This window comes from Carassius gibelio, chromosome B22 (genome assembly GCF_023724105.1).
Source record: "Carassius gibelio isolate Cgi1373 ecotype wild population from Czech Republic chromosome B22, carGib1.2-hapl.c, whole genome shotgun sequence".
NCBI lineage: Eukaryota > Metazoa > Chordata > Actinopteri > Cypriniformes > Cyprinidae > Carassius > Carassius gibelio.
Genome location: NC_068417.1, coordinates 38219274 through 38247189, shown reverse-complemented (window position 1 = coordinate 38247189; position 27916 = coordinate 38219274). Strand labels below are relative to the sequence as shown.

At 38.8% G+C, this 27916-nt stretch overlaps 3 protein-coding genes across 6 annotated transcripts in view; 1 reads left to right on the top strand and 2 right to left on the bottom strand.

Moving 5' to 3' along the window:
* The first annotated feature begins 735 nt into the window (after positions 1–735).
* Positions 736–8734, top strand: LOC127987417 (vitellogenin). The gene is made up of 28 exons (XM_052589734.1): positions 736–873; positions 2241–2261; positions 2377–2528; positions 2656–2907; positions 2996–3157; positions 3247–3395; positions 3486–3636; positions 3719–3876; positions 3951–4116; positions 4204–4329; positions 4427–4645; positions 4730–4947; positions 5026–5123; positions 5231–5355; positions 5429–5530; positions 5632–5751; positions 5862–6048; positions 6137–6239; positions 6324–6509; positions 6616–6727; positions 6837–7026; positions 7112–7395; positions 7470–7514; positions 7599–7676; positions 7764–7970; positions 8042–8184; positions 8279–8417; positions 8491–8734. The coding sequence occupies exons 1-28, from the start codon at positions 834–836 to the stop codon at positions 8587–8589; spliced, it is 4032 nt and encodes a 1343-aa protein (XP_052445694.1). The 5' UTR covers positions 736–833; the 3' UTR covers positions 8590–8734.
* A 638-nt stretch (positions 8735–9372) lies between these two features.
* On the bottom strand, positions 9373–26891 carry LOC127987419 (afadin- and alpha-actinin-binding protein-like). Of its 4 annotated transcripts, XR_008161200.1 has the most exons (14): positions 26175–26891; positions 24589–24735; positions 24288–24491; positions 24101–24211; positions 23885–24020; positions 22591–22666; positions 22304–22484; positions 22063–22210; positions 21758–21888; positions 19109–19282; positions 18907–19018; positions 18669–18812; positions 12567–12644; positions 9373–12315 (listed from the first exon to the last, which is right to left on the bottom strand). XR_008161200.1 is itself a non-coding variant. In XM_052589736.1 (12 exons), exons 2-12 carry the CDS (start codon positions 24709–24711, stop codon positions 18751–18753), a joined length of 1458 nt encoding a protein of 485 aa, XP_052445696.1. In that variant the 5' UTR covers positions 24712–24735; positions 26175–26891; the 3' UTR covers positions 16450–18750. The 4 variants fall into 4 exon arrangements, 2 of the variants coding, with proteins under 2 accessions (XP_052445696.1, XP_052445697.1); XR_008161199.1 differs by having other exon boundaries at positions 9373–12644; XM_052589736.1 differs by lacking the exons at positions 9373–12315; positions 12567–12644 and having other exon boundaries at positions 16450–18812.
* LOC127986885 (atrial natriuretic peptide receptor 2-like) overlaps positions 26587–27916 on the bottom strand; it is a 17645-nt gene continuing 16315 nt past the window's right edge. The window contains exon 23 of the mRNA XM_052589142.1: positions 26587–27085. Coding sequence (XP_052445102.1) covers positions 26978–27085 — 108 coding nt within the window. The 3' untranslated portion in view covers positions 26587–26977. The remainder of the gene's footprint in view (positions 27086–27916) is intronic.

Below are 27916 nucleotides of genomic sequence, written 5' to 3'. Positions count from 1 at the left end.
TCTGAGTTGATCTCACTACATGACAAATTATATATATATATATATATATATATATATATATATATATATATATATATATATATATATATATATACAACGATAGAAATTAATATTTATGGTATCTGAATATATGACGTCATCTTTAAATCAAATTATTTAAGTGTAAGGTGCCATGCTCAATGGTAATGAAGTCTACTGCTACACTAACATTCACAATAATACAATTTCTTAACGGGTTTAATAAAAGTAACTTGATTTATCCATCATAAAACTGTCCACAGATCACACCACATCTAGTTACAAAGTTCATCCAATGTTTTGCAGTCTTACATTAAAATAAATAAACTAATATGGACTTTAACAGTTTTTTTTAGATTGAGGGCCAGGGTAACCTAACCTGGAACTGATATCTTATATTGGCCCTCAAGCCAGGTCTGTTAACAAAATATAATATTTGTATAGCAAAGTACAATAAAAATTTAGTTTTCTGTGTTATAGCTTACTCCATAGCTAACTATTAATAAAAACTGTATTTTTGTTGATTCAGCATTGTTTTATGTGTATGACAAAACTGGAAAAAATTATTATTATATTATATTATTACTATTTGAATATAAAAGTCAACGTAGGCATGAAGAACGTCACTATGTCAGGCCAGGTTAACCTAATCTCTTGACTAATATTTATGTTAAAGTAAGTTGACACGTTTTTTTTCTTGTGTAATTTGATATGCAGTTAAAGACATCGGTCAATAATTAATTTTAATACTTGGTCAGCAAGAAACCACTATAAAAGGTCTATTTCTCTGAAGTGTTCTTTACAAACCATCAGCCATGAGAGCTCTTGTGCTTGCCCTGACTGTGGCCCTTGTGGGTAAGTCAAAATATATTTATACTGTATATATATTTTTCTTATTTTATCTCTTTATACTTATAAAAAAATAGAACCTCTTGAAATGACTCTCTCTCTTTCTATATATATATATATATATATATATATATATATATATATATATTAGGGGTGTAACGGTTCACAAAATTCACGGTTCGGTTCGATACGATACACTGATGTCACGGTCCGGTTCGGTTCGGTTCGATACGTTTTAGATACAGCAAAATGTAAAAACATCTCAACTTTTCAGAATGCCGCAAGCGCACCGCGGGTCATGTGACAAGAACGAACCAATCAGCTTCATCCTTTCCCGTAACAACGTTGAGAGCTCAGCCAAGATGAAGGAACAGCTGATCATAGTTGTATATGGATTGCAATTTTGAAATAAATTCAGTAGCAGAGCTACTGCAAGCGATTTTTAGAGCTGCAAATCCATTTATCCTTTGCTGAAATTTCCGCGTCTCATGGAGAGAGCACGTCATTGTTGCTTAGCAAAGACAGACGCCTCAGGAGAAAGACGCGCTTAGCGTTTTCCATGCGTTTTTAGGCACGATATGTGAACGGCCCCTAAGGCGCTCGCTCACTCAGCACGCGCTGAAGGCTCGTTGCAAAATGTCTAATGCATTTAACAGACCAGAAATATAAGATCCTAAAATAACCAACAGGTCTGGTGTTTGGGTTGGATTCCCTGTAAGCTATAGTGTCTAAATGCTGCAGGGATAGTTTGCTGCGTGCATGTTTCTCCTTTTCCCAGATAGTACTGACGCATATATCCCAGATATTCCCGCTGTTTTTTTTTTTTTTTGTAATCCCGCTGGTGTACCCTGTCATGTTGCAGATGCGACATACCGTTGTTTATTTATCCACCACTCTCTTGCCATCACCATTATAGCTTAAAGGGAATCCAAAGTGCAACACCAGACCTGTTGGTTATTGGAGGATCTTCTCATTTCTTGTCTGTTAAACGCATTGGCTATTTTGCAACGAGCCTTCAGCGCGTACTGAGTGAGCGAGCGCCTGCTGAGTAGCCTAACATAAACATATAAGATGGTGTTTTTTTCTTCTTCGGGAGTGTCAGGGGCGTTGCCTGTTACGTTGTTTGGGTTATTGGGCTACCTTGTTGAACGCATATCATTATATTTCTTTCTCTCTCTTTTTTTTTTTTCAAATATAATTAATTACTCCAACGAACCGTTCGGTATACATAATGCGTACCGCGTACCGAACCGAAAGCGTCGTACCGAACGGTTCAATACGAATACGCGTATCGTTACACCCCTAATATATATATATATATACATATATACACACCAATAATTTGTTTTCTTTCTTGTTTTCTTTCTTTTCAGCAAGTCAACAGATCAACCTTGGTAAGTAATATGACTTGAAAACTGAGTTTGTAAGTGTTAATTTACACTGCATTACTGCTTAAACTTAATGGTCATAACAACAGACTTAAATAAAAAATACTCTACCCTTTTTCAGTCCCTGAGTTTGCCCCTGATAAGACCTATGTGTACAAGTATGAGGCTCTACTCTTGGGCGGTCTTCCTCAAGAAGGTTTGGCCAGAGCAGGTATAAAGGTCAACAGCAAGGTCCACCTCAGTGCTGTGACAGAGAACACCTTTCTGATGAAGGTAATGATTTAGAACTGTAGAAATTGTAAGATTTTCACATTTAAAGAAAACAACAACAAAACGTATGCCATCATTGGATGTTAAAAGCAAAAATGCCCTCATTTAAATGAAAAATATCCCCTTACAGCTCATGGAACCTGTAATCTACGAGTACGCTGGTATTTGGCCCAAGGATCCCTTTTTTCCTGCCACTAAGCTCACCTCAGCATTGGCTGCTCAGCTTCAGATTCCCATCAAGTTTGAGTATGCTAATGGTGTGGTTGGAAAGGTATTTGCCCCTGCAGGAGTCTCCCCTACTGTATTGAACTTACACAGAGGTATCCTCAACATCCTTCAGCTCAACCTCAAGAAGACCCAGAACATCTATGAGCTGCAAGAGGTGAGAAAGTAATCCTAAATACATTTATAAAGGCATTAAGAAAGCCTTTTTGAGTTCTGCAATCTTATTTTTTGACTCATCCTTCAAGGCTGGAGCTCAGGGAGTGTGCAGGACCCACTATGTCATCAGTGAGGATCCAAAGGCCAACCACATTACCGTAACCAAGTCTAAGGATCTGAGCCACTGCCAGGAGAGAATCATGAAGGACGTTGGTTTGGCATACACTGAGAGGTGTCATGAATGCACAGAGGTATGAACAAGACTGGAATGACTTGAAATATTTCCTCAACAATATAATTTTTTTAATGTTAAATTCATCACATAATTTTCGCTCAACAGAGAATCAAGAGTCTGATAGAAACTGCAACTTATAATTACATCATGAAGCCGGCGTCCGCTGGTGTACTAATCGCTGAAGCAACAGTTGAGGAAGTGCATCAGTTTTCACCCTTCAATGAGATTCATGGTGCTGCCCAAATGGAAGCAAAGTATGACTGATCCTTTGTGATGAATACGAACTGACAATATGCCCAACACATTTCATTATGTTGACTTTCAAAAATAATTATTTGTTTCAGACAAACCTTGGCTTTTGTTGAGATTGAGAAGACCCCTGTTGCTCCAATCAAAGCTGATTACTTGGCCCGTGGATCCCTGCAATATGAGTTTGCAACTGAGATTCTTCAGACCCCCATTCATCTAATGAAGATCAGTGATGCTCCAGCCCAGGTATTACTTTAACTATCTCAGAGTCAAAGCCTTTGATCCACACTGAAGAAATCAACTGAGACTAGCTCTTACTTTCTTCTAGATTATCGAGATCCTTAAGCACCTTGTTGCAAACAACGTGGACATGGTCCATGAAGACGCTCCACTCAAGTTTGTTCAGCTCATCCAGCTCCTGCGTGTTTCCACCCTGGAGAACATTGAGGCTATCTGGGCTCAGTTCAAGGACAAACCAGCTTACAGGTACAATTTGTCAGCAATACATTAATGGGATATTTTAAATTTTTTATTTACATTTTAAACAATGACTCTGTTAGGCGCTGGCTCCTGGATGCTCTTCCTTCTGTTGGCACACCAGTCATTGTAAAATTCATCAAGGAGAAGTTCTTGGCTGGTGAACTTACCCTTCCAGAGTTCATTCAGGCTCTTGTGGTTGCTTTGCACATGGTCACTGCTGATCTGGAAACAATGCAATTGACAGCTGTGAGTAAATCTAACTATACTCAAAATGCCGTTCTTCAAATCTTGCCCAATTCAAATTAATATTTTTTTTTTTATCTTGCTGAACAGAGTTTGGCTACACACGAGAAAATTGCCAAAGTCCCAGCTCTCCGTGAAGTTGTAATGCTTGGATATGGTTCCATGATTGCCAGGCACTGTGTTGCAGTTCCCACTTGTTCTTCTGAGCTCCTCAGGGTAAACAATTCAAGTCTTACATTTTACCTTTTCAGATTTTTCAGATTTTCATTTACCTTTTCAGATTTTCTAATTGTATGTGCCTCAATCTCCTCAGCCCATTCATGATATTGCTGCAGAGGCAACTTCTAAAAATGACATTCCTGAAATCACATTGGCTCTTAAAGTTCTTGGCAATGCTGGTCACCCTGCTAGTCTTAAACCCATCATGAAGCTCCTGCCAGGACTGAGAACTGCAGCTACATCTCTGCCCCTTAGAGTCCATGTTGATGCTATCTTGGCCCTGAGGAACATTGCCAAGAAAGAACCCAAACTGGCAAGTGTCAGACATTGTATGAATGAATTATTGTAAATGGTCCATTTTCTCCCAATAATAAACTGACCTTGTTTCTTGCCACAGGTTCAGCCAGTGGCCCTGCAGCTTGTGTTGGATAGAGCTCTCCACCCAGAAGTGCGCATGGTTGCTTGTATTGTGTTGTTTGAGGCCAAGCCATCAGTGGCTCTTGTCTCCAGTCTTGCTGGTGCTCTGAAGACTGAAACCAACATGCATGTTGTGAGCTTTGCTTATTCCCACATCAAGTCCTTGACCAGAATCACTGCTCCTGATATGGCAGCTGTGTAAGAAAAGCAAACCATTTATAAAAAATTTCATATATAATTTCAAGTGAGCATTATAATAATGGTTGTTTATTTCAGTTCTGGTGCAGCTAATGTTGCCATCAAGCTCATGAGCCGCAAGCTAGACAGACTTAGCTACCGTTTCAGCAGAGCCCTTCAGCTGGACTTCTATCATAGTAAGTTTTGCTAAATTCTCAAGAAAGCTAACACATGAAGTGTTGGGTGTTTATTAAAATGTATAAAATACTGCATCAGTGATATTCTTACCTATGTCTCTGTGCAGCTTCACTCATGGTTGGAGCTGCTGGCAGTGCCTACATGATCAATGATGCTGCAACCATCCTGCCCAGAGCTGTTGTAGCTAAAGCACGTGCTTATCTGGCTGGAGCTGCAGCTGATGTTCTTGAGGTAGGTAAAAAAAAATCTGATTCAAGGTTTAAAAAAACAATTCAGCCTTCACTCAATCCCTTATCTCAAACAGATTGGTGTGAGAACTGAAGGAATCCAGGAGGCTCTTCTGAAATCTCCTGCAGCTGATGAAAGTGTTGACAATATCACAAAGATTAAGCGCACCCTGAGAGCAGTATGTTTTCATGTCCAATGCATGTTATAATTTATATTTATAAGCAACATTACAAACATGACACAGGCAAAATGTGTATGACTTATGTTTTACCCCTTAAGCTCACAAATTGGAAAGACTTACCAAACAATCAGCCATTGGCTTCAGCCTACATCAAATTACTTGGACAAGAAGTGGCTTTTGTCAAGATTGACAAGACCATCATTGAAGAAGCTATACCGGTATTGTGTTGAAGTTTATCTCTTCTCTTTCATTACTATGTATTTTTGAGATCTTTCTCACAAATAATTATCATAATTAGAAATAAGATTCTCATTAACACTATCCCCAGATTGTGAGTGGAACCAAATCACGTGAAATGTTGAAGGCGGCTCTTAAAGCTTTGCAGGAAGGAATTGCCTGGCAGTATGCCAAACCTCTGCTTGCAGCTGAAGTGCGTCGTATCTTGCCAACAGCAGTTGGTTTGCCCATGGAGTTTAGTTTGTACACTGCTGCCGTTGCTGCTGCAAGTGTCAATGGTATGTTTTTTCTTAGAATCTTAAATCCTTTTCTTCTTATATGTTGGGGTCGCCACTTATGTTGATGTGGCTCCTTTCTGCCTTTTAGTTAAGGCCACCATTACACCTCCTCTCCCTGAGGAGATTGAGACCATGACTCTTGAGCAGCTGAAGAAGACTGATATTCAACTCCAGGCTGAAGCTAGACCAAGGTACACTTTTACAGCTACATTCATAGACATGAGATATAATGCACATAACAATCCCTTTACAAACAATCTCCTTTATTCTTTCAGTATTGCTCTCCAGACCTTTGCTGTGATGGGAGTGAACACTGCCTTGATCCAAGCTGCTGTTATGGCGAGAGGAAAAATCCGTACAATTGCTCCTGGAAAAGTGGCTGCAAGAGCAGACATTCTCAAGGGCTACTACAAGGTGGAGGCTCTGCCTGTTGAGGTTCCTGAACATATCGCTGCTCTGAGGTATTGAAACTTAGTGATGCCAGTGAAGAAAAAGTTTTGAACCAATTATTAATACATATTGTTTCTTAAAAGTGAAATGCAAGTCACCTTCTTTTTGTTCTCACAGCTTTGAGACTCTTGCTGTGGTCAGAAACATTGAAGAGCCTTCTGCTGAGAGGATTGTTCCTTTAGTATCTGAGTTGGCTGTGCAGAAATCCCAGACATCTGCTGAATATATGGTAAACTTTGAACACACATGCAATTTAATTGTGTCAGTTATGTGGATTATTCATTTGCGTCATATTGTAAGAACTTCTTACTTCTTACTTCTAACTTACTTCTTTACAGTCATCTGAGAATTCCAATGAAGTTCCTGGGAAAGCTCCTGCTCCATATGACAAGACTCTCTGTCTTGCTGTCCCATACATTGAAATCAAGGGATGCGTTGAGGTGCACTCTCGCAATGCTGCTTTCTTCAGAAATACTCCTCTGTTCTACATTATTGGACAACACTCAGCCCGTGCTACAGTGGCAAGAGGTATACTTACAGAATTTATTACATTCATGAAACTCAATAATTTTCAAATAAAATGATAATTAAGGGTCTGTTGCTTTGGCTATAGCGGAAGGTCCTGCAGTTGAAAGACTGGAGATTGAAGTCCAAGTTGGTCCTAGAGCTGCCGAGAGGCTCCTTAAGCAAATCAGTCTCATTGATGAGGAGACTGCAGAAGGAAAGGCTTTCCTGTTGAAACTGAAGGGCATCCTGGAGACTGAAGATAAAAACAGGAACTCTTCTGGAAGCAGCAGCAGCAGCAGCCGCAGTAGCAGCAGTAGGAGTAGCAGCAGCAGTAGCAGCAGAAGCAGCAGCAGTTCAAGCTCCTCAGGGTCCAGGTCTCGTGTGACCAAGGTGAGGACAAAGGAGATCATGATGTGTCATTAATCTGTATATTCATTTGCACTGAATACTTTATTTATTTTCAGACTGCCACCATCATGGAGGCTTTTGGGAAATTCCACAAAGATAGGGTAACTACTGAAAATATTTTTGTCAACAATATAGTTTCTTTATATCAGATTCTTATTATGTTTAAAACATTATTTTGCTTGCAGTATTTGGCACCCCATGGTGACTCAAAGAAAGTTAGCAGTGGAAGTTCCGGATCTAGCTTTGAGCGTATCCAGAAACAGGTGAATCAATTAGTCTAATTTGTTTGGTCATAATAACACAAAACTCTAACTAAAATATAATCATATCTGTATGGTCTATGCTAACAGGCTAAGTTCCTCGGAAATTCAGTTTCTCCTGTTTTTGCTGTCGTTGCCCGTGCTGTGAGAGTTGACCACAAACTGCTGGGCTACCAACTTGCTGCTTACTTTGACAAACCAACTGCAAGAGTGCAAATTGTTGTTTCTTCCATCGCTGAAAATGACAACCTGAAGATCTGTGTTGATAGTGTTCTGCTGAGCAAGCACAAAATGACTGTAAGTGTTGAAGTGTGATTAATTGTAGGGAACAATTTCTTCTCAGGTTTAAGCATAACTCTGTTTTTCAGGCCAAGCTTGCTTGGGGTCCAGAGTGCCAGCAGTATGCAGTCACTGCTAAAGCTGAGGCTGGTGTACTGGGTGAATTCCCTGCTGCACGTTTAGAGCTGGAATGGGAGAGGCTGCCGATTACTGTCACCAGCTATGCTAAAAAGTAAGGTTCATCGGAACAGAATAACTAATGTGTCGTGTAGAAAATGGCACTCATTTCATTTTCTACTCTTCTCTGTGTATCCTGTCACAATTAGAATGTCCAAACACATCCCCATGGCGGCTTTCCAGGCGGGATTCAGACTTGAAAGAGTAACGAACAGTGAGAAAGAGATTGAAATTACTGCAGCCTTGCCAACTCAGAGGTCCTTGAATGTCATTGCAAGGATTCCAGAGGTAAAATAATTTTCCTTCAAATTATGACTGAGATGAAAAACACTACTAATAAATTTTCATCCTCCTGCTCTAGATGACACTGTCAAGAATGGGTATTCCACTCCCCTATGCCATTCCCATCAATCCAGATGGATCTTTTTCCATTCAAATCGATGAGGACATTCACTCTTAAATTCAGAAATAAATAAAGGAAGAATATGAAGAATTACATTTTATGTTTAAGAAAATGTGTGCTGTACTTACACGTGATAGATTGGTTTTTCACAATTTAATTTTACCACTCTGTGATGTGACACTAATAAAACCCTGCAAGTTAATGAGTTGCCAATTGTTTTCACTTCACAGTAAATTCTAGCATTGCTTACTGATTGTTAAATAATGTGAATATACAGGTGGAATGGCATTTTGGAGAAACTTAAAATAATTGAATAATAATTATTTTCTATTCTAATAAGAAATATATATTGGAACACATACTAGATAATAGAGCAATACTAGAGCAATAACAATTAAAAGAAGGATGGCAGTTCTCAGACTACCAAAAAAAAAAAAAAAAAAAATCAAAGACATTGATTGGTATTTTCAAGAGCCATGAGCAAAGCAAGAAAACCTAGGTTTACATTAAGACAGGAAGTGTTAATCCTGAGAATTTTTTATCCATAAATCTCCTTTGCACAACTGACCTTTTGGTAAGCCCTCCTCTTGAACACAGATGAGCCAGTGGCAGTTGCATGAGGACTGGAACTCAGACGTCTTTAAATTTTAGCACCGTAGAAAAACATTGGTAGATCCTAAGCTCTTATTAGTTTGATGGGGTTTACACTACAAAAAAAATTAAAAAGATGTGCTTGGGGCACTGATTCAAGGTATCCTGAGTGGACAGGCAATGGAATTTGAAATTCATATTGTAATTGTGCCTCAGCAAGGTATATCTGGCTAATAGTAGTCAATGTTAACGTACATACCAAAATGGCTAACTGTTTTTGCGTACTTTAATACAAAAACACAAAAAAGGTCTACATTTGCATGTAATGCAGTTCTAATTTTATTGTACTAAAGTGAAACTTTTGACACAATAGATCACTTGATTCTTATGAATGTTAAGGAAGCAGACGGACAACCAGGTAAGCAATAGTGAAGGTGGTTTATTTTGAACAGCTGAGTGAAACGTCTGCAAAAGTTGGTGAATCCAAGGAAATTCTGGAGTTCTTTAACCGTGGTCGGTTCTGGCCAGGTAGTGACTGCAGCCCCCTTCCTCTCATCCATGCGGACCCCCTGTCGGGCCCCGACTTATTTATGCCCCTAGGGCCGGGCTTCGGGCCAATTTTCACGTTATAGCTCACATGCGGGCCGGGCCTCGGGCCTTTTTTGGGTTATCCTTCTATTTATATTTTTAGACATTACATAAAAAAATGAGAAGTTGACGCCGCCGATAGAAAAACAAACATAGAAAGACATTTCATAACCTCATAACTTTCATAATCTGATAATTCAACCAGTTATAATTAAACTGACATACTGACATTACAGTCTTGCGCACGCACGCACGCGCGCTTTTCCGTCAGCGCGACCCACGATTACACTTCACTTATATCTACTTATTGTAGTAGTAGCTATTATAGGCCTCTAAAGTAATGTAAATGTAAACAGCATGAGACCCTGCTACCGCAACTGTCAAGACTGGCTCGCTATGTGTTTAGTGTCCCGTCAGCAGCAGCAGCGAACGTGTCTTCAAGCACAGCGGGAAGAGTGATAGAAGAGAGGAGGACTGGGTTAAAACCTTCCTCTCTGGAGGCTATTCTTTTTCTCCACGATGCTCTGTAAGAGACTGTTCTAACTTTTCATTTTTGAGGTAAGATTAATATTTAATTAATTTTTTTGTTTAGATTGTAGGCTATTTCTCATTTCGTTTGCGAGCGCTGTTGCGAGCCTGCCTCAGTATTTCAATTTTTTTTTTTTTTTTACTCACTGTGGTTTAATAAACAAACATTTATTAAACTAACTGTCTGTGTGATGTAAGTGTTTTATATATGGATTTTATTGTAGTTTTATTGAGAGGCTTAATTGATTAAACATGTTTTAGGCTACTCGCTGTCGGCTCGGCTGTTTAACGTTAATCGTACTTTTTTTTTTTTAAATGCTCCAAACATTTTTCTAAATTAACTTGATAAAGAAATGAAAAGAAACATAACACAAAACTGCCACCTTTTTTAATCGTTGCAAATAGGGCAGGCTCCCGCTGTGTAATAAAATAAATAAATAAATAAATAAAAACACGGGCTCGTGTCGGACTCGGGCTGATAATTCTGATGAGCTGTCGGACACGGGTCGGGCTAGGGCCTGAGCGTCTCGGGCCAGGGCCGGGCTTGGGCCTAGATTTGAGGCCTGTGCAGGGCTCTAATGTCATCTATATAAACGACCATGAAGCGATGCAGAAACTCCCAGAGGACTTTGTGTATGAAGTTTTGGAAAACGGAAGGGGCGTTGACTAAACCACAGGGCATAACCAGATATTCATAGTGACCAGTTGGGGTCACAAAAGCGGTCTTCCATCCATCCCCTTCACGTATTCTCACCAGATTGTATGCGCTGCGGAGGTCCAACTTAGTGAAGATGGTAGTAGATCTAAGTTGTTCGAGGGCCGCAGGGCCAAAAGGAAGGGGATATTTGGATTTGATGGTGCTTTGGTTAAGGGTTCAGTAATCAATGCATGGCCATAGCCCTCCATCCTTTTTGGCCACAAAAAAGAAACTGGATGTTGCAGGGGATGTAGAATGACAAATATACCCTTGACTGAGAGCCTCCTGAATATAGTCCTCCATGGCCTTGGTCTCTGGAAGTGACAACGGGTAGATCTTTCCTCTGGGCAACGGAGCATTTGGAATCAGGTCAATGGCGCAGTCCCATGGCCGATGAGATGGTAGCTGGGAAGCTCTCTTGGGGCAGAAGATGTCTTGAAAAGATGAGTAGATGTCAGGAATCTTCATGAACTGTTTATTGAGTGGACTTTCGACTGACGTGAGATTGACAGGTATAGGATTCGGAATCGGTTGAGGAAGAATCGGGAAACATCTTGGTGAGCATTCCTTGCCCCACTTCATCACTTCCCCGGAGCCCCAAGAGATGATGGGATCATGCTTCACTAGCAACGACCGCCCAAGTATGACATCTCCAGAACCAGCAGCTGAATATCTTCCTGGTGTAAGGCTCCGATTTGAAGTGTAATGGTCTCACATTTCCGGTGAATACGTGGACGTGCAGTGATGAACTTGGTTATGGGTTGGATCTGGTAAATACTAGACGAGGCTTTGGTACGGAGCTGGAGCTGGTGACAGAGGGTCCCCGAGATGAAATTTTTCCTGCTGACCCAGAGTCGATGATAGTGTGAACTTAAACAGAGGATGTGTGGGTGGTTAACTGGACACAAACAGTGAGAGGATGCATTTTTTCATCATCAGTATGGAAAACACTCACTGATGTTCGTATGGGACGGATTGGACAGTTCAACCGAACATGTCCACTGGCTCCACAATACATACACAGACCCCGGGTCAGCCTCCTCTGTCGCTCAGCAGCGGTAATTTTGCCAGATTCAATGATCATGGGTTCTGGTTCTGGAGGGCTGGCGGCTTCAGATGGGCGGAGGATATAGAGTTGGTTGCATCGTGAATATAAGGGAGCATTGAAGCAAAAAAACATTGCACTCCTCCGCCGCGCCGGTCGGGCCATGGGACTGGAAGATGCGGTGGCCGGAGAAGTGCTTGGTGGTGGTGGTGCCGGTGGTGCAGGAGGCATGATGGTAGGAGAGGATGTTAATACCCTCTTCAAAGAATCCACCACCTCTTGGAAGGGATCTGGAACACTCATGCTGTTTTGCTGTCGTTTTAGGTCCGGGCTTCTGTTAAGGAAGCAGATGGACAACCAGGTAAACAATAGTGAAGGTGGTTTATTTTGAACAGCTGGGTGGCAGAATGAATGGATGTGGAGGAATGGGTGAGTGTCACAGTTCTAGTGTGAGGAATCCTTGAGTTCGACCCGTGAATGGATGACAGTTCTTTCCGTAGTAGGAACAGCGAAAAGCGCTTGCCAGGATGGGTTTGGACTGGGGTTGTGGAGGATGACAGACTGATGGCACACACACACACACACCACTGACAGGGCTGACTGGATTTAGGCTCGCACACTCCTGGAGAAAGGATCTTGACAGACTGGGATTTTCAGCAACTACTGGTAAGTAAACACAAGAACATTTGATTAGTGACACTCGCAAAGAGAAGCACTATGAGTCCGCTTCGAACAAACGAGCCCGGACAGTGAGAGGTGCGTGGGGTGTGCTTATAAAGCAGAGTGGCTGATGGAGTGCAGGTGTGTATTGTCAGAACTCAGGTGACTGTGATCGCTGGGTGATTGTGGTGGAGGAACCTGGCCAATCCGTGACAATAAAGCACTTATACCATTTAATTGGAATTAGTGGGGCTGTTTTAGAGTGGTTCAAGTCTTATCTGTAAAATAGATCATTTTCTGTAAAGTATGGTAACTTTGTTTCAACAACAGTGCCTGTTACTTGTGTGGTCTCGGACTAAATCTAAAATATCTTAAACTGTGTTCCAAAGATGAACAGAGATCTTACGAGTTTGGAACAACATGAGGGTGAGTTGTTCATTAAAATTTTTCGGTGAACTAACCCTTTAATTCTCAAGGAGGACATTGGCAGCCAACATGCACCAGTGTACACCAACCAGTAATTATATTTAATCATACCCTGCGGTACATGAACACGGGTTGATCCTGGATTCTATCATCTGCCATTGTGCATTGTGATTGTGATCACTCACATTGTGATCTTGTAAACCCTCGCTTCCAAATTCATCTTCTCAATTTTTAAATCCAACATCTCTCTATTTATGTCTCAATCGAATGCTCTTTGATGAGAGTTGGTCCTCCTGTGTCCAAAAATGTATCGAAAAACTTTTTGGGACAAGGTTTTTAGTCTCACATTGCCAGACCTTCAGACTGAACGATGGGGTTTTTTCTATGGGGTTCAGGTCTGGTGAGTTGGCTGTCCAGTCAAGCACACCAACAAAAAATGGTAATTTAACCAACTTTTGGTGATTTTGGCAGTGTGGGCAGGTGCCAAATCCTACTGTAAAATGAAATCAGCATCTTCGAAAAGCTGGTCAGCAGGAGGAAGCATGGAGTGCTCCAAAATTTATTGGTTAACAGGTGCAGTGACTTGGTTTTCAAAAAACACAATGGACCAACACCAGCAGATGACATTGGACCCCAAATCATCACAGACTTTGGAACTTCACACTAGATTTCAAGCAACTTGGGCTATGAGCTTCTCCACATTTCCTCCAAACTCTAGGACCTTGGTTTCCAAATGAAATACAAAACTTGCTCTCATTTGAAAAGAGGACTTTGGACCACTGGACAACAGTTCTTCTTCTCTTAAGCACAGGCAAGACACCTCTGACGTTGTTTAGCAAATTCCTTGACACATCTTTGTGTGGTGGCTCTTCATGCCTTGACCCCAGTCTCAGTCCATTCCTTGTAAAGTGAATTCCTTGTGAAATTAATGCTTGTGGATTACCCTCCTTGTGAAGGGTGTCAGTGATTGTCTTCTGGACAACTGTCAGATCAGCAGTCTTCCCCATGATTGTGTAGCCTAGTGAACCAAACTGAGAGACCATTTTGAAGGCTCAGGAAACCTTTGCAGGTGTTTTGAGTTGATTAGTTGATTGGCATTTCACTATATTCTAATTTGTTGAGATGAATTTGGTGAAATGGTGGGTTTTTGTTAAATGTGAGCCAAAATCATCACAATAAATACAATACAAAGACTTAAAGGGTCAGTTCGTCCAAAAATGAAAATTATGTCATTAATAACTCACCCTTATGCTGTTCCAAACATGTAAGGCCTCCTTTTATCTTCGGAACACAATTTAAGATATTTCAGATTTAGTCCGAGAGCTCTCAGTCCCTCCATTGAAGCTGTGTGTACGGTATACTGTCCATGTCCAGAAAGGTAAGAAAAACATCATCAAAGTAGTCCATGTGACATCAGAGGGTCAGTTAGAATTTGCTGAAGCATCGAAAATACATTTTGGTCCAAAAATAGCAAAAAAAACTACGACTTTATTCAGCATTGTCTTCTCTTCCGTGTCTGTGTGAGAGAGAGTTCAAATCAAAGCAGCTGGATTTCCGGTTCGCGAACGAATCATTCAGTTCACCAAATCGAACTGAATCGTTTTATACGGTTCGCATCTCTAATACGCAATAATCCACAAATGACTTAAGCGGTTAACTTTTTTAATGTGGCTGACACTCCCTCTGAGTTCAAACAAACCAATATCCCAGAGTAATTCATTTACTCAAACAGTACATTGACTGAACTGCTGTGATGAACACCGAGCCGAGCCAGATAACGAACAATAGACTGACTCGTTCACGAGTGAAGAACCGTTTCTGTCAGACGTGTCCGATTCGTGAACCGATGAGCTGATGATACTGCGCATGTGTGATTCAGCGTGACACACAGAGCGTCTGAACTGAACTGATTCTTTTGGTGATTGATTCTGAACTGATTCTGTGCTAGTGTTATGGGTGCGGGTAAACCGAAGGCTTGAATCAAGGGCAATCATCGCCAATGACGCCATTACGTTGAGCGCAAAAGAACTGGTGAACCGTTTTCTTCAACCGGTTTATTGAATCGAACTGTCCCAAAGAACTACTGGTGATCCGAACACAGATGCAACCGGTTCTTCACTCGTGAACGAGTCAGTCTATTGTTCGTTATCTGGCTCGGCTCGGTGTTCATCACAGCAGTTCAGTCAATGTACTGTTTGAGTACATGAATTACTCCGGGATATTGGTTTGTTTGAACTCAGAGGGAGTGTCAGCCACATTAAAAAAGTTAACAGCTTAAGTCATTTGTGGATTAATGCGTATTAGAGATGCGAACTGTTTAAAATGATTCAGTTCAATTTGGTGAACTGAATTATTCGTTCGCGAACCGGAAATCCAGCTGCTTTGATTTGAACTCCCTCTCACACAGACACGGAAGAGAAGACAATGCTGAATAAAGTCGTAATTTTTGCTATTTTTGGACCAAAATGTATTTTCGATGTTTCAAAAAATTCCAACGGACCCTCTGATGTCACATGGACTACTTTGATGATGTTTTTCTTACCTTTCTGGACATGGACAGTATACCGTACACACAGCTTCAATGGAGGGACTGAGAGCTCTCGGACTAAATCTAAAATATCTTACTGTGTTCCGAGGATAAAAGGAGGCCTTACATGTTTGGAACAGCATAAGGGTGAGTTATTAATGACATAATTTCCTTTTTGGGCGAACTAACCCTTTAAATTACTTCAGTCTGTGTACATTGATTTTATTTAATTTGAGTTGAATTACTGAAATGAACTTTTCCACGACATTCTAATTTATTGAGATGCACCTCCACGACAGTCTAATTTATTGAGATGCACCTGTAACTATTGCTTTTCTACTGACACAGTAGTTGACGTGCTACAATTTACTTTACAATTAGTTACAAGTTACTTTTTTACCTTATTTTACAATGTTACACCATAAAAGGTGTACTTGTGGTAACTGTGCAAGGATGCACACAGAATGCAAGAGTTTTGTGGAAACCATAGACTGTAAAAAAATAACACGTCAGCATCAGGTTTGCAACACGAGTTTGCAACACGAGTAGTTCTGGCTTCACATTTTTACGCAAGTCACAATGGCTCGTGAAAAGGCACAGCTACTTTATGCAGGCTGTGTGCATTTGACTGTGGATTTAAAACGTATATGGTAGTATAGCCCCCTAGACCTCAGTTATCATGAAAAAAGCCAGGAAATTTCAATTTTAACAAAGTGGGACCTTTAATAAAACATCATATGTGAAAACGTTAAATGTAATCAATTTAAACTTTTTTTCTTTGCAGTTAGAACCCTGTGAAAATAGTTGTACTATTACCCTGTTGTTGTTGTTTTATATATAAAAATATGAAACTAATTATTCCACAAGTTACTTTCTTTATTTGAATAAAGCATTTTGAAACACTGCATATAGAGTATTATACCATAGCACTGCAACTTTATAAGCTTATTTCTTAGCATTATTAGCATTGTTTTATATCTAAAATCCATTAATTTTATAATAGGTTCTTAGCATATTTAAGTATGATAACTTGACTATATTAATGACTATATTAATTAATATATAACCTTATTATGCACTCTTTCCACATGCAACAAGAAAACTTTGGTTTAGGAGTTGATGTAAACAATGATGGTGCATGTTGGTGTACAATGATAAGTGACAAAAAAAAAAAAAAAAACATTACATGAAATTTAGGTTCAAATGCAAAAGCACAATGTAATCAGTGGACAAACCATTTGACCTAGATTAAAATGCATTATTATTTACTATTTAGATTGAAGGGTCCTTAATATACAATATATTCATTAACAAAAAAAATAAGTTACTAAAAATTTTTCCAGAAAGATATTGATGATAATCAATAATCAATCTATATGATGATATTTAAACAATGCTTTTAAAACATAGAATTCTAAAAAAAATAGATGCTCATAAGATTTAGTAGCCATTATTCTTATAACCCAATCACAAATTGACACAAGACTCTATTTAAAGGGGCGGTTGACTGCTTTTTTTCTAGGCTTGATTGTGTTTACAGGGTGCAGACTAAGGGTGCTTTCAAACATGTAGATCGATTGCTTTGTTCCAAAACAGGGATTCAAATTATAACAATGTTGCTTTTTATTAAAGGTGCGGTTTGCTTTCACACGGCAACATTTCTAAATGGACCAAAATTGTAAATACAAATCATGTGCAAGTAAACTGTCCTCTCATTGTTTAAAGTTCCACAGTTTATTTTCCGGAATTATGCTAACCAGATGGAACCAGCTTTGATGGAACTTCTACAGCTTCAGGGGCTTATTGAATATATATATATATATATATATATATATATATGGAGAGAGAGAGAGAGCTCTCGTTTTATTAATTTAGACAAGAATTAGTCCAGGATTTGTCGGGAAAACATTGTTAAAATGCAACTACTTACAAAGAGCAATAAGACGGCATTATAAAATGAAAAGGGGCGCTTTGATTTTGAATGACGAAGACGTGCTCACCCACAGACATTCTACTGTTTTTCATGGAACTTATGTGATTACCCATTATACATTACAATATAGCCTGGTCCATTGGACCGGATTGATTTTTCACTACAACCGAACCGCTCCATTTTCAATTGAGCCAAGACCACATCGTTCAGGTGATCTTGGACCAATTGTTTTGACATGGATCCATGCGTGATTGCCTTGTTCTGAGCTAAGGGTAAATGCACCAGGTTCTTAAACAATGGGCCAGGTGTGAAAGCACCCTAACATGTGTTGCTTCGAAAAAGAAAAGAAAAAAAAAACATAATTTACCTTTATTCTGCACTACTATGTCCTTTCTCCTATGAATGCTCTGATGATTTCCTTCTTTTACGAAACCCCTTCCTCAAAAATACACAATTGGCTGAGATTGGCTGGCCGTCCCAGTGTGTTGTGATTCACTCAACTGCCTAGTACACATCTAGAAAATTCACACCCCTCACCTTAGAATGCACTCCCAGTTGTATTGTAAACAATGGAGTCATCAATAATGCTTGTCAATTTGAGCCCATTGAAACCCAGATAATATTAGTGAAAAGGATCGTGATAAGCTGATTATCTGAGTCAGGTTATAGAGAGAAAGAAATGCAGAGGATAAATTTTTGAATTTTGCTGCTTTAGAAAATTGATATTGAAACTTGTGAATCAGTTTCATATTTCATATATTTTGTGATTCATATATGAATAGATTTTTTGGTGCACCCCTAGTTTTAACAACATGCCAGCAACTCTTCCTCTTCTGTAAAGAAGCGCAGCACGGCCTCACCCCTTTGTTGCATATTCCCGGGAGAAGGGTTTATGTAAATGCATGGGTTTGTGATGTCACCAACCCGGGAAGAGGTTCAGTGTAGTCCCTACGAGCCATATTTGTAGGCACTGAACTGCCAGAATTTTAAAAGACAGTGTCTACGTCTGCACAGTGCTGTAACTTTGCAGATATTGTTTATGCCTAAAGTTAAAAGAGTGAAATAACAATCAACCACACCTTTAATATTCATGTACATATGCTAAAAGTTCTTCATAAAGATACTTGCAGACTTCATTCACATTCATATTGGTTCCTGGTATCTCTCCTCTGGTGTTGAAAAAAAAAAAGTAGGTTCATCTGCAAGCAGTTCCATGGATGGGATTACAGATGAGATTTGCTCACTTTACCAGAAATTGAAATGAGCTTTTCTTCACGACCAGAATCTGACAAAATCAGGAAATAAATAAAAAAATCATCAAGATTAGTTTTATTTCAAAGAGAAATTAAGCTAGCAAGAAGGATAAACTTATCACTCACGCTTTGAAAATTCATCAGCCATTCGACTTTGTGGTTTCATCTGGTCTGCAAATGTTGTGTTAAGAAACTGATGTTTGATCCACATTGCACGATCATCCTCAAAACATTTCCTCTGAAGAGAAAAAGAAAAATTTGATGATTAAAATCAGGATAATTAAGAGCTTAATTCAGAAATGCATTAAAGCCAATTATAAGCCAAAACCTCGTGGCCCAATCTGATGGCAGCCTCTGTGAAATTTCTCCTTTCCATTTCAAAATTTTTCCTCTGTTCTTCAAACACTTTCCACTCTTCTTTCAAGCGTTCCTTCTCTTCCAGCATGTAAGAGTCATTCAGAACAGCTGCAGTCTCCTCATCACAGGGAGTGTTGAGCTGTTGCTGTAAAAAGTAAAACAATATTCATATTACAGACACGTTCTTCAGATTTTGTCGGATCGGTGTGCCTTTTGGTGTATGCTAACATTAGTTAGCACTTGCTTTTGCCGATTGAACATTGTTGGATCTTGGAAGTGATGTACTGTACTCGGTCAGCTGTTGCCGTTGTTCTGCATCTGTCGATGTGGTGTGAACTGGCCTTTAGAAATAAAGGTTCTTTACTGACATTAATGGTTCAATGGAGAATCTTTAGCAATCACAAAATCTTTCTACTGCACAAAGGTTCTTTATAATGAAATCAGAATTTTTGTATTATAAAAAAAAGGGGGGGGGGGGGGTTTCACACAAAAAAAATTACTCTGGCAAACCCCTTTTGCAAGTGTTATCTTTAAAAGTGTAAGAAAGCATGTCTCCTTGTGTTTGCTTGTGATTTTAAAGTGATGGTTCACCCAAAAAAGACACGATTTTAAAAAGTGGAAATCATCTACACCTTCGTACTGTAGTACACTGTAGAACAATATGCATGTAACAATTTAAAAAACTTCTTAATCACGGGAAGAAGGAGGCGGGAACCGGCGGACAATGAAATCAGACTTTAATAATAAAATAAAGACAAAACAGCATGACAGCCCTTCGCGGACGACTGCCACGCACAAACAAAAACCAAACACAAAATAAAGTCCAGGACTGATCCTCTCTCGTCCTTCACTGTCGTTGCTACTCTTTTGTATCCTTCCAATCTCCTCTCTAGGACTCAAGACCGGTGGGACAAGCAGTTGTCGCTCATTTCCATACACTCCACTGGCCTCGCTCCATCCCCCAAAAAAAAAGTTGGTCAAAAGGTGGAATCTAACCCGGGTCAATCGCAGCAAACCATCTACACCACTGAAGCTGTTACTAAACTATCGTCTTTTGTAGTAATCTTACATTGATGGACGGAGTAAGTGTAAATAGCCTCTGCCAACAAGGCACCCTATTTGCACTTTGGGTAAAAAGACACTCTGTTTTTTATTCGTGAGCTGTTCTTTTTAAGTCAACTTATTTTCAGGTCACCATCATAAAAGCCCTGTAAACACTGTCACAGACACAAAAATACATCTTGAATTTCATCAAGCTGAATACTCACTAACTGACACAGTCATCACGTTTCCAGGCCATTTCAAGTTTTATTTTGACGTGACACAAAGCAGTGATATCTGAGTGAGTGAATTATTTACTTACTTTATATTTAGACAATTACACCATCGTTTGCTGGTCCCCAGCATGGGATGCTGGCTGCTGGTCCTTAGTATGAGATGCTGGTTGCTAGTTTTCTGGTCCCCAGCATGGTGAGCAGGTGTTCTGGTGGACCAGCATAAGGTATGTTTTGCATGCTGGGACCAGCTTGGGATGCTGGTGTTCTGATGTTCTGTCTTTTGGGTACTGGCTCTTATCGAATACCCGGTTCTTAGAAATTTGGAACCGGTTCTAAAATGGAGCCGGTTTTCGATACCCAACCCTAGACATATGTGACTTCCCAGGTAAGTATGAAAGTCTTTAAAAACAATAGGGGTTGAACGACTAGTGATTTTTTTTTTAAGTCGACTGTTATGTGTTGAAAGTCGAGTCGAAGTTGACTAGTCGCCGATGACGTCATTAATGAACATAAGCTTGGAGTTGTGAAAAACACCTTGTGCACAGCTAGGGCATATGACAGAGCTCTGCGTACATGGTTATCGTTCCTATAACAGCTCATTTTTATCAGTTCTTTTGTCTCTGGGTCGTTGCTATTTTGTTGAGAAATCACAGAACAGTGCTGACCGTACGTTTCTGCGCTGAATGGTTCTGTGTGCGAGCGATCTCCACATGATGTACGAGCTACTTTCTGTAGCATGTCTGTGTGTGTGTGTGTTACAGTGCAGTAGTGCATTAGATTAGAACAGCGATTAACTTACCTGCACAATCAGCTGTTTAGAATGTGCGTTCTCCCATTCAATTTCGAGCATCCAGTAATATAATCACACATGCATGTGGAGTGCTTCCACAGTATGTATGTATTTGTTATTTTAACTGTTTGGAAATGGAGCATAAATGTGGTCTTTCAAAGATTTATCCTGTTGTGCCCTCTACAGGACAGGCAACTAGTCGACGTCAAGCTTAAAGCGTCATGGCAGAGCATTGAAGTCGACTACTCGACTAAAAACAACAACTTTCAAACAACTTTTAAACTTTCATTATCAAGTTGTTCAACAAATTCTAACTGACCCTCTGATGTCACATGGACTACTTTGATGATGTTTTTCTTACCTTTCTGGACATGAACAGTAGACCGTACACACAGCTTCAATGGATGGACTGAGAGCCCTCGAACTAAATCTAAAATATCTTAAACTGTGTTCCGAAGATGAACAAAGGTCCTACAGGTTTGGTGAGTCATTAATTACATAATTTTCATTTTTGGCTGAACTATCCCTTTAAGGAAACCGTGCCTGTACTTACTTGGAGAAGTTGCTGTTGAGTCTGAATGAACTCTTTACACTGCTGGATTTCTAGTTTGAGCCTCTCCATCTCCTCTTCATGAAGTTGTTTGGAGATCACCTCTTCACTGTCTCCATCTTGCACCATGGATGCTTCAACACAAAATACAACACCTTTCACTGTATTTTTATTTTTACAACAGTTTTGTGTGTCTAATGGGTAACGTTCTGTGCATTAGGTGATAAGGCTGCTCAAGAAATAAAGTAAAAGACAGTGATAAACTAATTTCTGTTTGCCTTAAAAAGTATATGAATGGTATCCTTTACCTTGGCTGTCTAATCTCTCAACATGGTGCTTGAGTTTCCTCCACTGCTGACGAATGCTGTTGGTGAGTTTCTCCCGAGCATGATCACATGACATCTCATGATGTCCTTTCAAAAGTTCATCTTCATCAGAATTTGTCTGCAGAGTTGACTGAACCATTAGCAAACACAATCATTAGCAAACACAATCAATTATGAGCTGTATCATCAAATGGTTGTTATGGACATGACAGTCATACTGTACCTGATCCATATCATTGCTTTGCTTCTCTTCCTCTTGGCTCATCTTCTTTGAATTTAAAACCCCCACCATTTCTCGTTTTACTTGCTGAAGCACCTTCTTCAGCTCTATGTTTTCCACCATTAGCTCCCTCTGACGGTTATCAAATTCATTAAGAAGAGTTTTGTACATATCTCCCTCGTGTCTATATAAAAAAAATGTTTAAAGTTGTCATATGATATTATAGTGAATGGGAACTATAAATATAATAATTAAAATGCCAACTAACAACCAAACTGATTTTCTTTTACCTGGATTCAGTTTTTCCGGTTTTCCAAAGACATCTCCTACCATCAGACCTTCCAACATAATTCAAAACTTCCATTCCTAATACAAAGCAGAAATTATTTGCAAAAGATTTTGAAATGATATTAGGGTCACTAAATAATTACACATTTTCCTTTTTGGGTTAATTGTTTCCTTATGCAAATAAAGTCAAAAGTGAACTTCACTGGTTTTGAGTGTATATCAGCATAAACACTGTCATTCAGAACAGATGCATCTGATTAAATGAGATGGAAATGACTTTGTTACAAAATAATTCACATAAACACTATTCCTGTGAACTTTATAATTATCCATTAGACAGTCCAAAGACAAAATGTATTATTACTCCATTGTTTTTAGACCTGCTCAGATTTCGTTATTGCATTGGCCCAATCTGAATTAAGAGCAAAGATCTGTTTAAATGCCGAAGGGAGCTGCGTTTGAATTATGGTCGTTTTTTTCCTAGTTGTAGTGATGTTCACACTCGCGTGCTAGCTTTTGAAAACTTTAGAATCAGCTGCAGGGTGGGATTTGCGCTGAACGCAGAGACTTCCGCCACTTAATATGTTCATGTGGAAACACGAAAATGTACCTATGTTCCACACACAAAATATTGCATTCGGTCATTCGGTGCACACGTGCACCGTACCGAAAGCCCTGTACCGAAACAGTCCGGTATGAATACACGCACCGTTACACCCCTAATAAACACGGTTCAGTTTCTTGCACAGACCGATCGCTTTGTGTCTTTACACATCAATGTATCGTCACAAGCCGCAGGGTTTAATTTGGTTTTGTTTGTGTACATTTTATTTGTATTTTTATATTGTATGTTTAAGCCTTGATTCCCATCCACTTACATTATAAGACTAATAGACTGCAACGGTTTTAGTTAAACATCTTGGTTTGTGTTCTACTGAAGAAACAAATTTACCTACATCTTGGATGCCCTGGGGGTAAGCAGATAAACATCAGATTTTCATTTTTTAGTGAACTATCCCTTTAACCGACTGAATGCTAGTGGGTGGGACATATGGTGAGAAGATGACTATTCGTCGATGCGTTGCTCTGGAGGCAGTGTTTATGCAAATGTTTGTGCCCAGGTGATGTCAGCTTACACCTCAGTTCCAAAAAGACATTTTTGGAGCTTTATTAAATAAATGCTGGAGATATGAAACTTCCAGGATGTTTTAATGCTACGAAGACCTCTTATATGCCAAAAGATCAAGGCAAATTAGATTTCGCGTGTCATGACCCCTTCGAAATAATACATATTACCTTGTTTATTTTCCTTTTTGGCAATGAGTAGTTGATTGAGGCGCTCTTTTACTCTGTTGTGCTCCCTTTCTCTTCTCTTAATGTCATGGTTGTACTGTGTGGCACGACTTGCAATGATACCCTGCAGCCGTTGTACCTATTAAAGTAAAAAGCATTTATGATAAAAAAAAAAAAAACTGTATATGACATCAGAGCTTACTCTGTCATTTTTCATACCTCTTCTTTTGTATCTTTTAGGCAATTTTGCAAAGTCTTTACATTTGTTTCCAGCTGACGCTCTCGCTCATGCAAGCGCATGTTTTCCTTTTTCGAAAGTTCAAGCTGGTCCTGCAAAACAGTGAAAATTCATAGTAATAATGTAATAAATGTAATAAAAAATAAAAGTGTGATTAAAAAGCCACACCTTTAGCCTGGAGTTGGTGAGATGTTGGTAGTGGAGGTCACTGCTGGACTTGAGCTGCTCCACCTCCAGCTCCTCCATCATTCCAACAGCTCGACGGTGGAGCTGAAGCAAGTCATATATGTTGTTTAGGGCAACCACAGCATCCAGATCACTAATGCTGTCTGAGTTTTGGAAAATTGGTGGAAAACACAGGGACAACAACTCCTGTGAATGGAAAGAGTGGCAAGTCCATCAACAATTTGAGATTGAAGTATGTTCAAAAGACAAGTTGCAAAAAAATAAAAAATAAAAGTCCACCTACCTGATTGATGTATAGAATGCACTCAGAGACATTCTCTTCCGTGCAGAAGTTGCTTGAGACGTTGAAAGAGCTTAAAGGCAAAGGAGGCGTGACAGATGCCGTGTAGAGTCTTGAAGGAGACATTGTAGTCAGTAATGCCTATATGTTCTAAAAAAAAGTACAAGAAATATAAACATAAATAGTTAGAATAATAGTTAAAATAATGCATAATCAGAAGATGCACTGTAAAGATTTGTCTCAAGTACATGTGGTACTGGTTCTGAGTGAAATGGAATACTGCTCTAAATTAGGTTAGATGGGGACCTGTTCTTAAAATAACTTTCCACGGTATTTTGAGTCGCGTAATCTTTCCCTTTCCCCAAGAGACTTTGGTTATCTGGAGCGCCAGCTAGAATCTCTTATTTTCTTCACCCATGTGCTGAAAACTTGAATAATATGCCAAATGCAAATGTTAATGATTGTTAATGATATGTTATTTACTCAACCTTAGCACTCAAATGTTACTACATTTGTCAAGCTCCACAAAGGAGAAAAATGGTAACACTATAGCTTAGCTACTAAATCTCACTATATATGTTTAAGGTTATATAGTTGCTTATTAGCATGCCTGTATTATTAACATACTGGCTGTTTTTAGTACTTATAAAGCACATATTGTGCATCACCATATTATACATCCCTAATCCTTCCCAATACCTAATCCTACCTTATTAACTATTAATAAACAGAAAATTAGGAGTTTATTTTTAATTTTTTTTTTCTGCTGTGATGCCATAGAAGAACCATTTTGGGTTCTCTAATAACCTTTCAGTGAACCGTTCATAAAATTAAAAGAACTGTTCTAAGTGTGAAGAACATTAAAAAAATCTAAAGAACCCCTTTGCACTATAAAGACTTGTTTTGTGGAATGGAAATGATCCATGGAACCATCAATGGCAATTAAAAAGGCTCTATTTTTTTTACAGTGTACAGTCATTTCCACTGTTTTTTAAAATTAGATTTTACTATTCCATTAATTGGAAACTATAAAATCCTAAATTTAATTCCGATTTGTCAATGAGTGTGGTAAAACAAAACAAAAAAATTAAAATAAAGCAAAAATAGGGCACGATGTTAATATGAATAAATTTTCATATTTATTTTTATAGGTGTTTTTTACTACAGCTCTATCAGAAAAAATGAGTACATTTTTGAATGACAGTTTACCAAATGACAGTGCATGCAGATTGCAAACAGCTATGAAACTTTATAACTATACAATAAATAAATGAATGCGTGAATGAATAAATACATGGATAATAAAAATTCATTCTAAATAAGTGAGTACTGAGACAGTGTATAAATGCATATTCCACTAAAAAACGAATTAAAATATAAAAATCCGTGATAAAGCTACAGTTTACACACCTAGAGCACACCATGATCAGATATAAAGTAGGTTAAGGTGAACAAAAGGATTTCTGCCGAATTTACACAAAAAAAAGTGCATGAGGATCATGCGCCATAAAAGCGTTTCAGAATATCATTTAGATGTCGTGGTTAACAAATGAGATATTTGAGTTGCAAACCACCAGAGGTTCACTTACCGCGTATCTTTTGGCATTCAAGAGCACTCGTGAGGTTTGTCAGCATCATTTCCCGACATTCGGCACGGATTGATACATCTTTCCCAGATAATTTGCGTAATAAAGTGTCCTATTGTGGCACGTCGTTACATTGATGCAGGCTCCTGCAGCACAACCTTGAACGAAAACACTCAACAGCGAATGCGTTACCATGCAACGAAAACGAGGGCCTGTCATTGGCTGAGCTCATGCAGAATATCCACCAATAGGCGTCGTCGCAGTCAATGCAGGGGATAAACACTAAAATAGGTTAGTTTCTGTAATAAAGTAATGTAGTTTATTATAATATAGTTATAGTTTTAGTAACGTAGGGCTAAAATATAGTTTATCACCGCAAAACTCAACATTTATAAGAACACTTGCATCAGACAAATCAGCTTGGATATTTTATTCCAGCAATATTATACTTTAAAATACAACCTTTGCACTGTTGAAGATAAAATAACAAATATTTAATGAAAAGTTGCCTCTACGAACACGCCTGCCTTTCGTATGACAAAGACATTTTAAATCTTCCAAACACAACATATACAACATCTTGTCTAATACACGAAACAATATCAGCAGCAATATTTCAGCATAGCAGCAATAAAATGTAATAGCACATGCTTATACACCAACAGTAAGTATACATTTTAGTCAGTTACTATATCTGGTAAACATTTCTATTTATTTGTTAAGGTTTCTGTCATGACCGTGTATATATATATATATATATATATATATATATATATATATATATATATATATATATATATAATCAGTTAACTGCTAACAGGAACAGGAAGACCCAAAGGTTCGTCTTCACTGAACAAAGGGTCTGAGGGGCTTCTTTTTGCCTCCAGCCACCAAGTTGTCATTTCGCCTTTCCCCTGTTTAACAAAGAGTCACAATTAGTAAATCTCCTCCGGTGAATCTTAAACACAATACTCCGAAGAACAGCGTCATATAAAAGAAAGAAAGAGGGGGGAGAGTGACAGAGCAGAGGGTGTGTGTGTATTCACTTGTGCATAATGAACAGACATCACTTAAGTGAAAACACAAAAGCCAGCTGAGACCGAGTCCTAATTGAGATAAATCACATCTGCGCTAAGGTCTGCAGTTCAGCCTCAGGGGACCATACCATCATCTCAGGAAGAAAAAGACCAATAGCAGATTGATTTGGTAGAAAGGTCTGAAATATAGCAGATCAGTTTCTGAATAAAAATATCAAATCTATTATAAATAATATAAAATATTATGATAATAAAAGCATCATAAATACTACAGCTAAACAATAGAGTACACAAATAATTTAGACAACTATGTCTCCTCGATGCGCTCACTACTCATTTCTAGCAATTACATATTTTCAAGAGATAATACAATGTAAAAAAAAAAGTGCATTCTCTTGCAAATGTATTAAGAATCTTATCAATTTCTCACTAAACGGTTTTATTTTTAAAAAAGTATTGCATTTCTTGATTTTGCATAACCCTGAGAAAATTTGCATTCTCTCACAAAAATATCACACCCCCCCCCCCCCCCCCAAAAAAAAATGTTTTAGTTATGTTTCAAGTCTGCATGAAATCTAAAGTGACTTACTGTGTACTAGCACATTGCTTGTCTTGCATGCAAGAAACAAATAAATAAATTGTGCGCACAATTTACTAATTCGTTCCCTCAATGTACTAAGATGTGCACGTGATTACTGTTTCGTTCCC